The sequence below is a fragment of the Tigriopus californicus genome, chromosome 5 (genome assembly GCF_007210705.1).
Source record: "Tigriopus californicus strain San Diego chromosome 5, Tcal_SD_v2.1, whole genome shotgun sequence".
NCBI classification, from domain to species: domain Eukaryota; kingdom Metazoa; phylum Arthropoda; class Copepoda; order Harpacticoida; family Harpacticidae; genus Tigriopus; species Tigriopus californicus.
The window spans coordinates 5,212,461-5,225,868 of record NC_081444.1 but is presented as its reverse complement, the minus strand read 5'-3'; the positions used below and the strand labels follow the sequence as shown (position 1 = coordinate 5,225,868).

The window sequence follows — 13,408 nt, the reverse complement described above, 5'->3', positions numbered from 1 at the left end:
TTTGGAGCTTGGGGACCCTGACGGAAACGAGGAGTATGAGTCAAAAATTGTGGATCATTTGTATTCATTTCGTGGTTCCTCATGTCGTCTTGGACCATTCGCTCGGTCACATGGAACAAGTTGAGGAACCGTTTGCCATCGAAAGCGAGGGGAAAAGGCAAAAATACAAAATACCAGGAACGAAGTAGAGACAATCGGCGAGGAATGGGTGAAGCAATCAAAGGAACGATTCCTGGAACCTTGAGACCTCGAGACTTCTCATGCTCGAAGCATGTTGATTTGGATCATCAAGCCATTGTACTCAAATTGGAATGGCTTGTCAAAGGTCAGGAAGCAATATCCGAATGGAACCCAAATGGAATTCCAAGCCGACCCCCGAGTTCAACCATAAAAATAGAGGGGAGGGAGTTGATCCAAAACAATATTTCCAGCTTTCTCTCGGTTCCCATCACCCCTCTTCACTTCTCATCGAGGAGGGTTGGAACACAGAACCATCGGGTCCACCACAAGCAACCCTTCGTTCCCTTTTCCCAAATTGTTTCATGACCTCTTCCTCAAGTTAGAGCCACCCTCTTTCATCATATTCGGCCTCATATTTCTGGATCAGTCGAGGATTGCATTCGGAGTTGCGCATGAAATCCCATTTCAAAGAAGCAATTTCCCTAAATTGAATCTTTTGGGGGAGAGCAGGGTGGTTGACCTTTAGACTGTGCGTCGCTAGATTTTAAAAGGAGCAATGAAGGTTTTCTCTGGATTCATTGGAACAAGCATTGAAAATCAAACCGCAAGAAAGCTGTGCTTCACTTGATTCCATCCATGTTCCACGAACAGCCGAACAGCAAAAAGTTTACTGACGGAAACTTCCAATTTGAAGCGAAGTAAAAAGTTTTCCTTGAAATCGAGCGATTGCATTGAAATGCAAAACCAGAGCGAGATTGTAGGGAGACGCATCGCTTGATTAAGGAAAAGAATGAAGGAATCCACATCCCACGTCTGATCCAGCGATATCGTTCCACCCATTCCAGGATCCTCACCAAATCCAACACAAGAAGGTCTCTGTATGGGAACACTGTATCAAATCTGCCGAAAGCGTTGAATCAGAAAATATGACCGGATTTTATGGCTCCCGATTATTTTGTACGCCATTTGCGATTTGGACCGACGGATGAACAACCCTATGCTAGATAAGAAAGTGTCCAAACGGTGTTCCGTATCAAATGATCCCCCTTCTCCGGCTTTTTATTCTGTTCTTGAAACTGAAGATCGGAACAAAAATCAAGGATTTATCTGCAAACACATAAATCTTGCCCTTTCTCGTCCCCATCCCCTTTGCAAAAAGAAATAACTATCACAATCGCAATAGAATCAAGTCTCTGCAACGTGTCAGAAATCACTATGGTCATAGAGCATCTTTGAGTTTACGTATAGCATTGGCATCATAAAGTACAAATAATCTCAAGTTTGTTAATGTATTGCCTCGAATAGGGAATAGCAAAGCTTTTTACCCGAAAAAACATAGAAATTCTTTGTCCTTTCTGGACACGTCAATCTTTCTCATCAAGTTCGTGAGTGGAGCAATTTTCCTTCTTTGATAGGGTGGGGGTTATTGTTGAATCGAGGGTTTATGTCAGGGGATAAAGGAAGCACGTATTATTATTAGAAGTTGGCCTTCAACCTTCACTGATCCTAATTGTACCCTCTTCTGAGGAAAAGCGACATATCAAAGGAACAAGTCAGCGAACTTGGAATTTGTATATTTCTTTGTATGTCCATTAATTTCGATTACGAGTACATGAGGCTTGTTACAGAGCACAAACTTTTTGCGGACTTGAACCCTTCTTTGAGCTCACTTGGTTATTATAAGCAAGGCGTAGTTTTTGGTGGACTTGTTTCCTGTTTCCCCCCTCCCTCCTTTGGAACACTGTTGTATTTCCTGGGGCATTTATTCTTTCCTAGTAAAAGTTTCGTGTCCTAGTGTAGTAAAGGAGTAGCGCTCTGAACGTCGCTATGTGTACAGGGACTCCACTATTTCTTGCTTGAGTAAAGTTTCGAAAAGTTTTGCCATGAATTATGACAACCGGCGCCTAAGATAGAGCAAGGAGTATGTGCGCCATATTATTCCCATACACCTTTCCCTTGATTCTTGCTATCTTCCTCTACCAAACCCCAGTCACTGCTTTAAAAAATGAACCCTCTTTCCATATTGTCGCAAGAACCAATTTAAATAGGATTTGGGGGGCACTTTTGTTATAGGTTGTGACAAAATCTTATGTTTTCCCCTTTCATAGAACGAATGAGTCATGCTTCAAGTCAATGGACCCAGTGTTTTGTGTTAGGTACAGTAGGTACACCACAAGGCAATATCTTGAGTATTTTGGAACAAGGACGCAAAGAAGGAGTGTCTTCCCAGCAAGACTTTGTAGCATGAATTATGGGTATTTTGAGTCAGGATTTGAAGCTCGTTTCCCCGAGTGGATTTGCTCTATGGATCCGAGCTCCTTGAAGGTTGTTTGGAAATTCTTATGTGAAACTGCTACCCGATTTGAGTTCCCTCGTGTCCATTTGGACGTCCCAGGACCACTTATCCAATCTGAAATATCAAAGCCGTTCCCTCCTCAGAGATCATGGCTAATGATAGAGCCTTTGAACTTGCTTCAAAAGGCCTCACAATCCTGCTCAAGTCTAAGCCGACCAAGAGACATTTTTTTCTGCAACTAGGTCAATAACGAATACTTCCATTTCGTCCTATATTCTTCAAAGTGATTTTATTTTAGCAGTTGAACTAAAATGTTCAAAACTGGTGGTTTTTTACGACGGTCGCCAACATTTGATTTGAGAAACACTCGCTAGTTCTCTGCAATGCCGTCTCGACAAAGTTGAATTCCCATGGGTACCCTGAGAACCCCCCAACCAGGGGTCACTGTCAATACTTGATGCGCTGTAATTTGAGAATGAACTGAACTTTCTTGAGCACTCCCAAAAATATGATCAAGAATGACTGTATCAGATGTTTAGCTTTACTTCTTGTCTTCTCTCCCAGGAATGACCTTTGCATCTCAAATACGGTACAACAATTCACGTTCAAAAAGGAATCGCAGCTTGAGGCATCTAACATTTAATTCCTGAGTGCGTGTGCAAACTATAATTAGAGTGGAACCCTGGCATATTAAATCTGACTCAAGAGTTCCTCTTCAAATCTGTTGGGAACTGTCTCCTCGTCTGCTGTTATTTCATTTTTTTCCCGGCTTCATGATGAGACTCATTCCTTGGAGTGCAATGATTCACCATCAAGTATGCATAACATGGTTATCATTTCGGATGAGCTACCTTAATATTCGAACCAGCTTTGAAACAGCAACCTGGAAATGGAGCAAGGCAAGATAATATTGCGGCTTGCTGGATGCTGGATGCTCTTTTCATTTGCATCCTGGGAGCTCCTCTCTCTCTCCCTTTCTTCCTCCTACGTCTCTAAGAATTACTTGCGTACTTTCCAGAGGAGAATGCGGAGAAGTTCCATCCCCGCGATGCTCTTGGGAGTCCGGCGGAAACAAATATCCAAGTTGGGATTTGCATTCTCACTTTACTAGCAATCCTACAAGAAGTGTTCAGAGTGTTCGGGGTTTTCGGTTCAATTTCAATTTGGTTTTATCAATAGTGGAAGACTCGCAGTTGGCCAAAGCCATCAATCTTTGTAACGTGGATCAGACCCCTAAAAAGCTTCGAAGGTCTGTCATCGATTTTTTGGCCCTGCCAAACAATAACAATAACAAAACGTGTTACAAACTAGCGCACAAATCACTGAGAAAAATCGGAAAGAAGATGAAGGAAGGGAGAAAGAAAGGCTCTGGCTTGATATTTCATGTTAGTTATCTTTGAATCTCGTTCTCACTTGGGAATAGTTATCACGGACGAGTACATGCTTGAAGATGAAATATCGTAAAAAAGCATGGCATTCGGCGCTTTTCCAGTTCGTTTTTTGTCCCTTTGAAAGAAAATCGATCACATTTCGCCTTGGAATCTGTTTGCTTTTCCACGCTGTGCCCAAAACATTGGTGATCGACGAGGCGGTAAGGACGAAAATGCCAAATAAAGCACTTGATACTATAAAACAGGGCACATTAAGGCAGATTTTGATGACATACCATTTTGCATTAATTTTTTGCCCCAACTGCACAATCTAGTCTTATAACTAGAGGATAGAGATCAAACTAATTTCCACTGACATTCTATACAATGATACTCTATAATAATAGCACCTCGCGCCCAAATCGTGCTTTCTTTCCTGTACTCAATCCGTAAAACTCACTCGCATCAGTTCGGTTTTGGTGGAAACGATTTCAAATCACTTCATCTCTGAAAATATGCTAATCCAAATATTTTCCCTCATCATCCATCATGTCTTCATAGCTCAAGTGTGAACTCTCCAGTTTGAGTTCATAGGGCTTTCTTTGTCACAAATCTATAGAAATAGCAACACTTTTTGGAAATTCCTTCGATAACTTCTGGTTTCCTATTGACCAATGGTACAAAAAGGGGTCAGCATGAGGCGTAGCCAAGAGAACAGGAGACATGAACTCTGAGTGCAGACTTGGAGGCTGCCATGAACTCCACTAACGAAAGCCAAACTTGGCCAGTGCACCAGCATGTTCCTAAACACACAGGAAATGAGCTAACTCCCAACTCGGAGATGACTCTGGATCTGGACTGGTTATAAACATCCTTTCGCAGAAGAAGGGTAGATAATCCGACTTCAAGGGTGTATGGTAAACCATTGGTTTCCCACACAGGATAAAGGTCCAAGAGTGGAGTGTTCCATTTGGAACCTGTTCCTTTTTCCTCATCAGACATTGCGACACACGTGAGGGTCGTAAATTTCGACACAAACTCGATCCTCTTGGTCGGAGCTTGGTAGTCAGGTCGAGAACCATCAACTGTTCGGGTACTTGGTTCATTGGATTGACTTCCAACAGACTCTTTAATTCCATTGGAATGGCTTCTGACGGGACAGGAAGAATGGCAGAGGGGAGAGCCATCAAGGTTCACAACAGGAACCAAAGCCAACAAGGTTAATCAGGTTTGAGGGATTTATAGCCACTGTCTCTGTCCTCTGCCAAACAGGTCAGACATGTATAGACTCCTACTAACCATTGGTTGCTCCTCAATTAGAGCTGAACACCACACTCCCTAGTTTGGAGCTCTCTATATACAGGCATTCTCAGAAGGTTTTCTAGCACTTTATGGCTGCTATGCAATCCCATAACAATTGTAAAGTTTCACTTTTTACACTTTTACAACCTTCTTCAAATTTACACTTGTCATGTCTGCATGCATACACGTTAGAAGCACCGTTGAATCAAATATCAGGGACTAGTAGATTAAACACGCCCTTCCTTGGAAAATACAATAACACCCCCAATTGAATCACCGACAAAGGGGTGGTGGGTTTGATAAACACACTCACAGACCAAGAAAAGTCCCCTTGACATAACAACGTGGAAGAATAGGGTTGCGGGTTGGGTATTTGGGCTCCCTTCATTCAGGTCTCTTTCTTTCTTTCTTCTGCTCTTCTAGCCTCTGAAGAGGGAGAGATAATGAGTTGGAAAATTGTCTGAGGGTTTTCTTCCTCCTTCGCCTCCTCCTTATCCTCCCTCCCTCCATGAACATCAATATAATAGTGCACAAGGGGTGTTTACCCCCCTTTGGAACAGAAGTAAGAGGTGCACACAGCCCTACGATCAACCTTCAGCTGGATCAGAATTGGCTTTCTCCATGAGAACCATGTAGCTAAACGTCGGTTTTTCGGGAGTGATGGTTCGTTCGAAACTTCGATTTTTGTCGGCTCAGATGTCACGATGCTCAATGAATGTAGTTAGGGCGTGTTACTTGAGCATCTGTTTTCCATAACAAGGGTAGTGTGAGTTGTACATTGGCTCTGGCACATGATCAATATGATTAATGATCTTTGGGTGAATGGACATTTTCATGGTTGGATCTGCATCCCGCTACTTAGACATCATTGTCAGGCAAAAAGGGGAATGGTGGAGAGACCCCAAGGAGAAAAGTATTAAATGGCATCACCTCATTTATACACGCTCTCTTTGTCGTTTGGCATTATTATATTCTTCCTCGATTCCTTTGCACTAAAGAAGGGGGATCGCTCTGACCAATCTCCCGTTTTCCATTCATAGACAAAAAAAAACTAGGGAAGCTCCTGAAGCCTCGTTTTTTTGCGATGCCAAGAGTTTCGATGGTGGTCCCAACTTAATTCCCTTATCTTGGAGCGACCAACCCACGAACCCTTGAGTCTGTCTTCGCTCTGCAACAATCTTCGCTTTCCCGCCTTTCGCATCTCTTGAAGAAGGGGAATTTTGGCAACTTTTTATGATTCCACTCTCCCCAACACAATCGTAAAACCAGTTCATACGCCACAAACAACATTGGTGGGATATCCTGGATGGATAGTTGTGATTCCAGTGATCGTTTGAATAAGTTCCCGAGACAGAAAAGTAAACCGTCATTGACCTCCATTCCTGCTCATGCCCTGTACAAAGAAGATCCGAGCGTTTTTTTTGCCCCAATTTCTTTGTTCCTCGTCAAAAGGTCTGAAACGGGAATAAAGACCAAAAACTGCTTGGAGAGGCCAAAACATTGGATCTCAAATGAAGGCACTCTCGAACTGACATTAACTCCATCCCGCCGTTCATTAAGTCCGAGTCATAAGAGAGACAACTAGCGCTTTTTAATCCCTCTCTTCATTACCCAGTCGCGACAAAAATCTCAAGAAAGTCATGGTGACCTTCTGTGTCATTTCCCACTTCTCAGTCAGTCAGTCCCTCCCTCTCTCTCTCCCATCCACACTTCCTTCCTTCCTTCCTTCCTTCCCTATTCCGTGGCTCAAATGGCGTCCCCAAAGTGAGTCAAGACACACTCATTTCAGTTCCTTGGTTCACGGAATTGACAACACCACCCAACATAAAAGAAGGGAACTGCCTAACGGAGCCTCTCGGTCGTTCCTTCCATTGAACTAGAGAATGAACATTGGTGGGTGTATGGAGGGGTAGGAGCAGTCTAGGTTCTTCTAGGTTGGCTAGCAATGGAGCGGGAACTAATGGTCTTTTATATGAGCTTTGGGGGAACGATCCCAAGTTATGAAGACCCACCGGGAACTCACGATGGAAAACCAAGAGAGAGAAAGAGAGAGCTAAAATGGCGAACGAGTGGTCGAACGAACCGAGTCGAAGTAATCGTATCCAGGAGTCACCCATCACAGATGTTGTTTTCCAGAACATTTCGGCTTTTTCTTCTTCTCTAACCCATAAAAAACCTTCATGATAAACATTGATCCCTTCACTGTTGAGGTTGATAAATATACGAGGATATGAGGAAGGAGATCCCTGGGATTGGCGAATGACTGAGCATTTTTGACAAATGAAGAGGATCTCTGGATGAAGACACTTTGATTCTGAAGTCTCTTTTCATCCTTCCTCATAGTTCGACGGCATTGAAGGCCAGACGGAGGAAGATTAAGCGGAAAAGGAAGACGAAGACGAAGATAACTAACAGATATAAAGCTGGGGACGATCCCATGAACTGAACGTCGATGTCCTTAAAGGGGAGAACCGTCATTCGGGAAACGGCTTTTATGGAGTTTTATCAAATAAATTCCGGCCTTTCGGCAAAAAGCCCAGGAGGAAATGGTGCAATAATAAAACCGTTCAATTTGTACCAGAACATGATTCCATCACATGCTTAGGCCAAAGACCTCGGACCCCATGAGAATTTGAAAAGCAAAGTTCTTCTTTAGATATATACACAACCGCGACCAGAGTAATGTACGTGGAAAGACCACTAAACCGTTCAGGGTGACCTCGCCGATCCAAGGTGATTGGAAACCATTCGTTAATGAGAACTCTCTTCTTGAATATTCCAGAATGGTGATGAATACCTCTCGAGTCTGGCCCTTCGATATTCCCAAGAGCTCGGCTATCCCCAGAGTGAGATCCAGTCTTCCCTGGAGGAAATCCGATTCGCTGATTGGACAAACCAGGCCCAACTCACCAGCTACCAACACACGTATGCCAATGTCATCCGGGACGAACTCCAACGAACCTTCCAGCCCGGGATTTATGCGGTAAGACAATCATGAGTGCGGATTCTTTCATGTGATAACCCGTCCAAATTTGATTTGTGTCTTTTCTCTCGATTTTCAGTCTTCCAGTTGCATCAGTGATCAGGAAGGGGAAGCCCTGTACGATTTTGCCAACAAATATCAGGGACGAGCCACCCTGAGCTCGAACAAATCCAAACTCTCCCCCTCAGGGTAGGTAACGACATGTGCATCTCGCAACTCAAAATGTGACTTCCCTGTGGGTGATTTTCCATATTCAAATTGGGGGATCCACCTTGTCAATGGTGACAAATCTGAAGTGACAATACTTGAAACATGTTCCAACGAGCTCGTGTTCGTGTTCCAATTGTCCCCTGCATAAGCAAAGAAGTACAGATGCAGTATAGTACCTAAACTATGGGTCTCATTCTCGCTCACTTTCCCTCTTTGTTTCGGCATTCTTTCCATTTGTCCTGGATTTTACGGTATATGAGGGAGGAACGGGGGGGGGAAAGAGTAGCATTGGCTAAACGCTTGTTTGACAACCGAGTTTAATTACAAATGAGAATTCCTCCTAAATTCCAATGAAATTGCTTTCTCCCTCACTTGTTTTGAATTTCACCGGCCGTTCACGGATATCTAGATCCATCTCTAACCCCTTTGAAACCCGCGGGGCATAGTGCATCCCTTCATTTTGGCCCACTCCAAATAAATACACACTGCATAGAATCCACAGAGACAAATGGATCGTTGCCAATTGAGTGATATCGATGGTCCACATTCATCATTTTGAACGGGAGCAACACATGTGCGATAGGCTCGAGGACAAACGTCCCCAGGCATGTTTATTTGTATTCATGAACACCTATTAACCCAAATTATTCTCCTTTAACGCTCTCCATACCCGTTTCATTCGGACAAAAACGACTATTTCAGTTCGTAATTGCTGACCCCGACTGGCAAGGCATGCAAATTTGATGGCTCCACTCAACACCAAGCTCGAGGGTACCAATATGAAATAGAGATATCCAAATAGGAGCGCATTAGTACCAGAATAGAGTCAAGTTGGTGCTTTTCTTGAATAATGGTTGTTCGTCCTAGCAGAAAAACGAATATCTTCACAATTGACTGCTCTTTGTATACATTAAGGAGATCGGACAAATTGCTGCTCCCCTAAGGAAGAAGAAAAGGAGGAAGAGGAGAAAGACCATTGCAAATATGAGTCTGCGTCCCCGACAAGAAAATCCAATCTCATTTTAGGTCCTTGGCCGTTCCATTTACGTTGAGCGATAAAACTTGGGCGTTGCTGATCTAGGCATAGAACAGGGTATTCCGAGATCATTAGGCCAAAAGCATCTTAGCAAATTTGAGTTTTGCGGTTGCTCTGTTGTTTCTGGATTAAGGCATATATCCGCACATGCTTTCCAAGGGGCGGGAAGAGACGCCTTAATCCCCATATTTTAAATGGCGACACTGGATAATGTGCCAGGCGAGAGAATTTTTTCATCATAAAAATTCCAAGGCGTTAAAAGGAGGTCTCGAAGAGGTGACACCAGGGCAGCGTTCGGTTCGCGAGTTTATTGCTCTACATACATACCCCCTACCGAAATTGGTCCATTCTTTGGTTCTCCGATAAAGAAAAGATGAAGCTCCTTTATAATCCATGAAGTAGGTTACTCGCAGTTATTCCGAAAGTCCAATTCGGTATTAACCCCCCTCTCCTCTCCAGGATTTTAAGTGGCCGAAGATGCATGAATTAACTTTTAGCACAAGTGCTCAGAACCCATTGAGACGGAGGAAAACGAGTTCATTTGTCCGTTTTATTTTGATCCTTCAAATCACAGATCGTTTCGAGCCACCAAGGCCATTTGTAGAAGAGTCTCTTTTTCCCACCTCAGATGTAATAGATTGCTCGTTGAAAGAGTTTCCAAGTTCCAAATGGCAAAGTAAACAACATTTATTATCAAGTAGTTCAACTTTTTCCACTGCTCCTCAGCCCCGACAGTTTTCGCTTCTCAGCAGCCTCTTCTTCTTCAGTCTGTCTCGGTCTGTCCCAAGAAGTTTTCGCCCCAAGGCGAGCCACCATAGCCGCAGCTTTCGGTAATTTGTTAAGTTTAATGGCCGGAGATTTACGATCTAGGCACCAAGTGCTTGACAGCAATGTGTCCACGAAATTTGCTGGACACTCATGGAAACAGAGCGATACAAAACATGCTTCAAGAAATGCCAATCACTATCACATGTCTCTCGCTTATCGTTCCAGTTTCTACGACCTGGCCAAAAAAGTGATCTGTCGTCGGAATCAATCGACGAGTGCGTTCTCCACGCCCATTAAATTTAGCCGAAAGCAGAACGCCCTCCAAGACATGGATCAGCGTTTCATGACTCGAACTCGATTGCGGAAAGGTGGTCCTCCACACACACCTTCATTGCAACGGCCTCTCTATGGTGGTTCCCAAGAGGTTCATTCTATCTATGGCACGCCCCTCATGACTTTGGGGCGGAGGGATCCACCTGCCGGTTTAGACATGAGTACCTTCAGGAGCGTGAGCGGTCGGGGAAGCAATCGTTATCCTGGGAGTGATCTTTATTTTGGCACCAACGGAGGCCCTTCCACACCCCTTGTGATGCATAAGACCTCTCCTAATGGGAGTGTGCCGCCCATTGGGCGGGTACAAATGTTTCGGACTCGAGTGGTGTACAATGAGGCGCGAGGGGATGTTCTACCTTCGAAATCGCAAGAAGCCTCGGTGTGAAATTGGTGGCAAAACAGGGGACAGAAATCAAAATTGTGCCAAAAGAAAGGAAGAAATTGGATTGAAGAGAATCAAAAGTTGAGCAACAATAAATATTGTCCAATTTTTATGTGCAATCGATCTGACCTTGAAGTTGGTTCGCCATCGTCGTCTGTGATATAACCTCCTCTTTGATGATCAATATTCTTATGAGCCCATTGCTAATCTTCAATACAATTCTGCTACCTAAGCCATCTATCTATCTACATTTAGTTCCAGGTCTCCGATTGATATTAACATACCCACTTAAAACAGAGAGCTTCTTTTCCTCCCATTACAATTAGCATTAACATTCATTGTACGATGCTTTTCTTCACTCTGATGATCTGATATTGCTGTTGAGATGAATAAATACAACTTATACCAGGTTTTGCATGGGTTATTCGGCAGGGAAAACAATCTTTAATTAATAGCGATTGAACATATCAACACATATTTGGATGATTAATCTCAACTTTCTTTCACTTGCGCTGGATGTATGAATCTGCACTAGTAGAACGTCAGAACAGAGCAACAAAAAAATATGAAGCCTTGGGGCTCTTTCGACGTTTCCCCACTTCTGTCTTGGGCGATTGTGTTCATGGTACAATGAGGGACTGTTAAAAAAGACGCATAAAATAGGATTCGATCATGAGGAAAATGGACCCAGGGGAAATCAGGGCGTGAAATTGGGACGGAAATGAGGTGTGCGAGTGTGTATGTGTGTGAGGAAATGGTTGCGATAATGTCCGGAGAGATTCTTGATCCAATCACACAATCGACATTCACGCTTAGTAGCTCCCCTCTAGCCTGCAAGTCCCGTCAAGTCATCCAATGATCTTCATCTCATCAACAAGTTAGGAAGTGAAGATCGTCATGTTCCATTTCGCGCCACCAAAGATCGGAGATCGAGAATGGAACCTCCAGAGGTTTGGATGGACCGAATGGAACCAGAAGTACCTCGGATGCTCCTCGGTCCTTTCTTCGTTCTTTCATCAGTTGACGTTTGTTTATAACTTTGTCGTCTCGACCGATGATGAAAGATCAGTTCCAAGGGACCCATTTCCATCTTCGCCTTCCTCATCATCGCCCTCGAAATGGTCCAAGGATCCAGTGGAATTATTCATGGAGTGTAGACTGTCACCATTTGTAGAGGATTGGCTTTGATCTGTCGAGTTCGACTCCGATGATTTGGAACGGTCTGAAAGTTCCTCTCGCCGAGGAGCAATTTGGGCGTCATTTGGAGCACAATTTCGATCAGTGGGCTCTGAATGGTTCAATTCCTCTGGGCTTGAGTTTTCAAACACGAAGAACCCAATCGGGAGTAGGTAAGACAAGACAAGAACTAGAGAATACAACCAACATTCGCGGAGTTTCAAGTCACTATTCCAAACAATGATTATGGAACCAATCGTTCCAATGCCACACAAGCCGGCCCAAATCTTGTATTTCCATAGGACTATGGTCGTAAAGAGAGCCAGCGGTATAATGACATAAATGGCTCCAATCCCTATCGTGAAGCCCAAATATGTGGCGGAAGTCAGGATATGGATCCATTGGTTGTATTGGATCTCGTGCACATGATACTTTGCCAAACCTGATTCTGAACTCGCAGCTCCTCGCTTGATGGTGAGAAACGATATGTAAGAAAACGCAAGTGGAAAGTATCCCAATGTCGAAAACGGTTGACCTTGAGCAAAGTTGAGGGCAATAGGAACAAGGCCATGGGGAACAATGGAGACCCCGAGCCACAACACGGTTTTGAGTGGTAGCAAATCTAGTAGGGAAAAAAGTGAAGCAAGTGCAATGTTGCACAAATGTCACACATTTCAACTTTTGAAATTGAAAACAACCCGTGTTTATCAAAACATCTAAAATTGCCTTTGTAAAGTTCTGGCTTCAATTTCTGTAGCAAAAAGAATCGCTTGTCATTTCAAACGGCTGTCTGAAATTGTGACTCCCTGTCTCCAGGTAAGCACACGTTGGCTGTTCGAACATGACAAATTTGCAAGGTCATTAGAGTGTAATTAACTTACCATTGAGGCTATCGGTAGCCATGACGTTCTGAAATGAAAATTAGCAATCAGATATGGTTTTTAAATAGAGATTTCAAAGGGAATTCGTTTCACCTCCTTTCCTGAGATAATACGTTCGCTGAGGAAAACAAACGTCAGTTTGAACACTAGAGTCCAAATGAAACTAACAAAGATGTAAAGGGAAGGCAAGACGGATTGGAAGCAACTGGTTTGGCCTTGATATTGTAGACGAATCCTTTCTTGGCCAATAAACACCCCGCTTGTTAATATCGAAAAAGTCGAAACTGTCAGTGATGCCATTATGGCCAGAACCACATGATTCTCCTCGAATCGTGGCCAATGGCTCAGAAGCAAATAAGCATTGACCACAGCCATAGGCAAACTTTGGAGATACGGCTGAATGGTGCTTGCATTTATCATGGTCTTTTGGGCCTTTTCTCGATCTTGGTCCGTTTCAAACGATTCTGACAGATACTGCAGTGCCCTGAATT

General features: G+C 43.6%; 1 protein-coding gene across 1 annotated transcript in view; it reads left to right on the top strand.

The window, feature by feature from the left end:
- LOC131880630 (uncharacterized) overlaps positions 1–11,269 on the top strand; it is a 40,104-nt gene extending 28,835 nt beyond the window's left edge. The window contains exons 2-4 of the mRNA XM_059227309.1: positions 7,931–8,131; positions 8,211–8,320; positions 10,371–11,269. Coding sequence (XP_059083292.1) covers positions 7,931–8,131; positions 8,211–8,320; positions 10,371–10,863 — 804 coding nt within the window. The 3' untranslated portion in view covers positions 10,864–11,269. The remainder of the gene's footprint in view (positions 1–7,930; positions 8,132–8,210; positions 8,321–10,370) is intronic.
- The last annotated feature ends 2,139 nt before the right edge of the window (positions 11,270–13,408 follow it).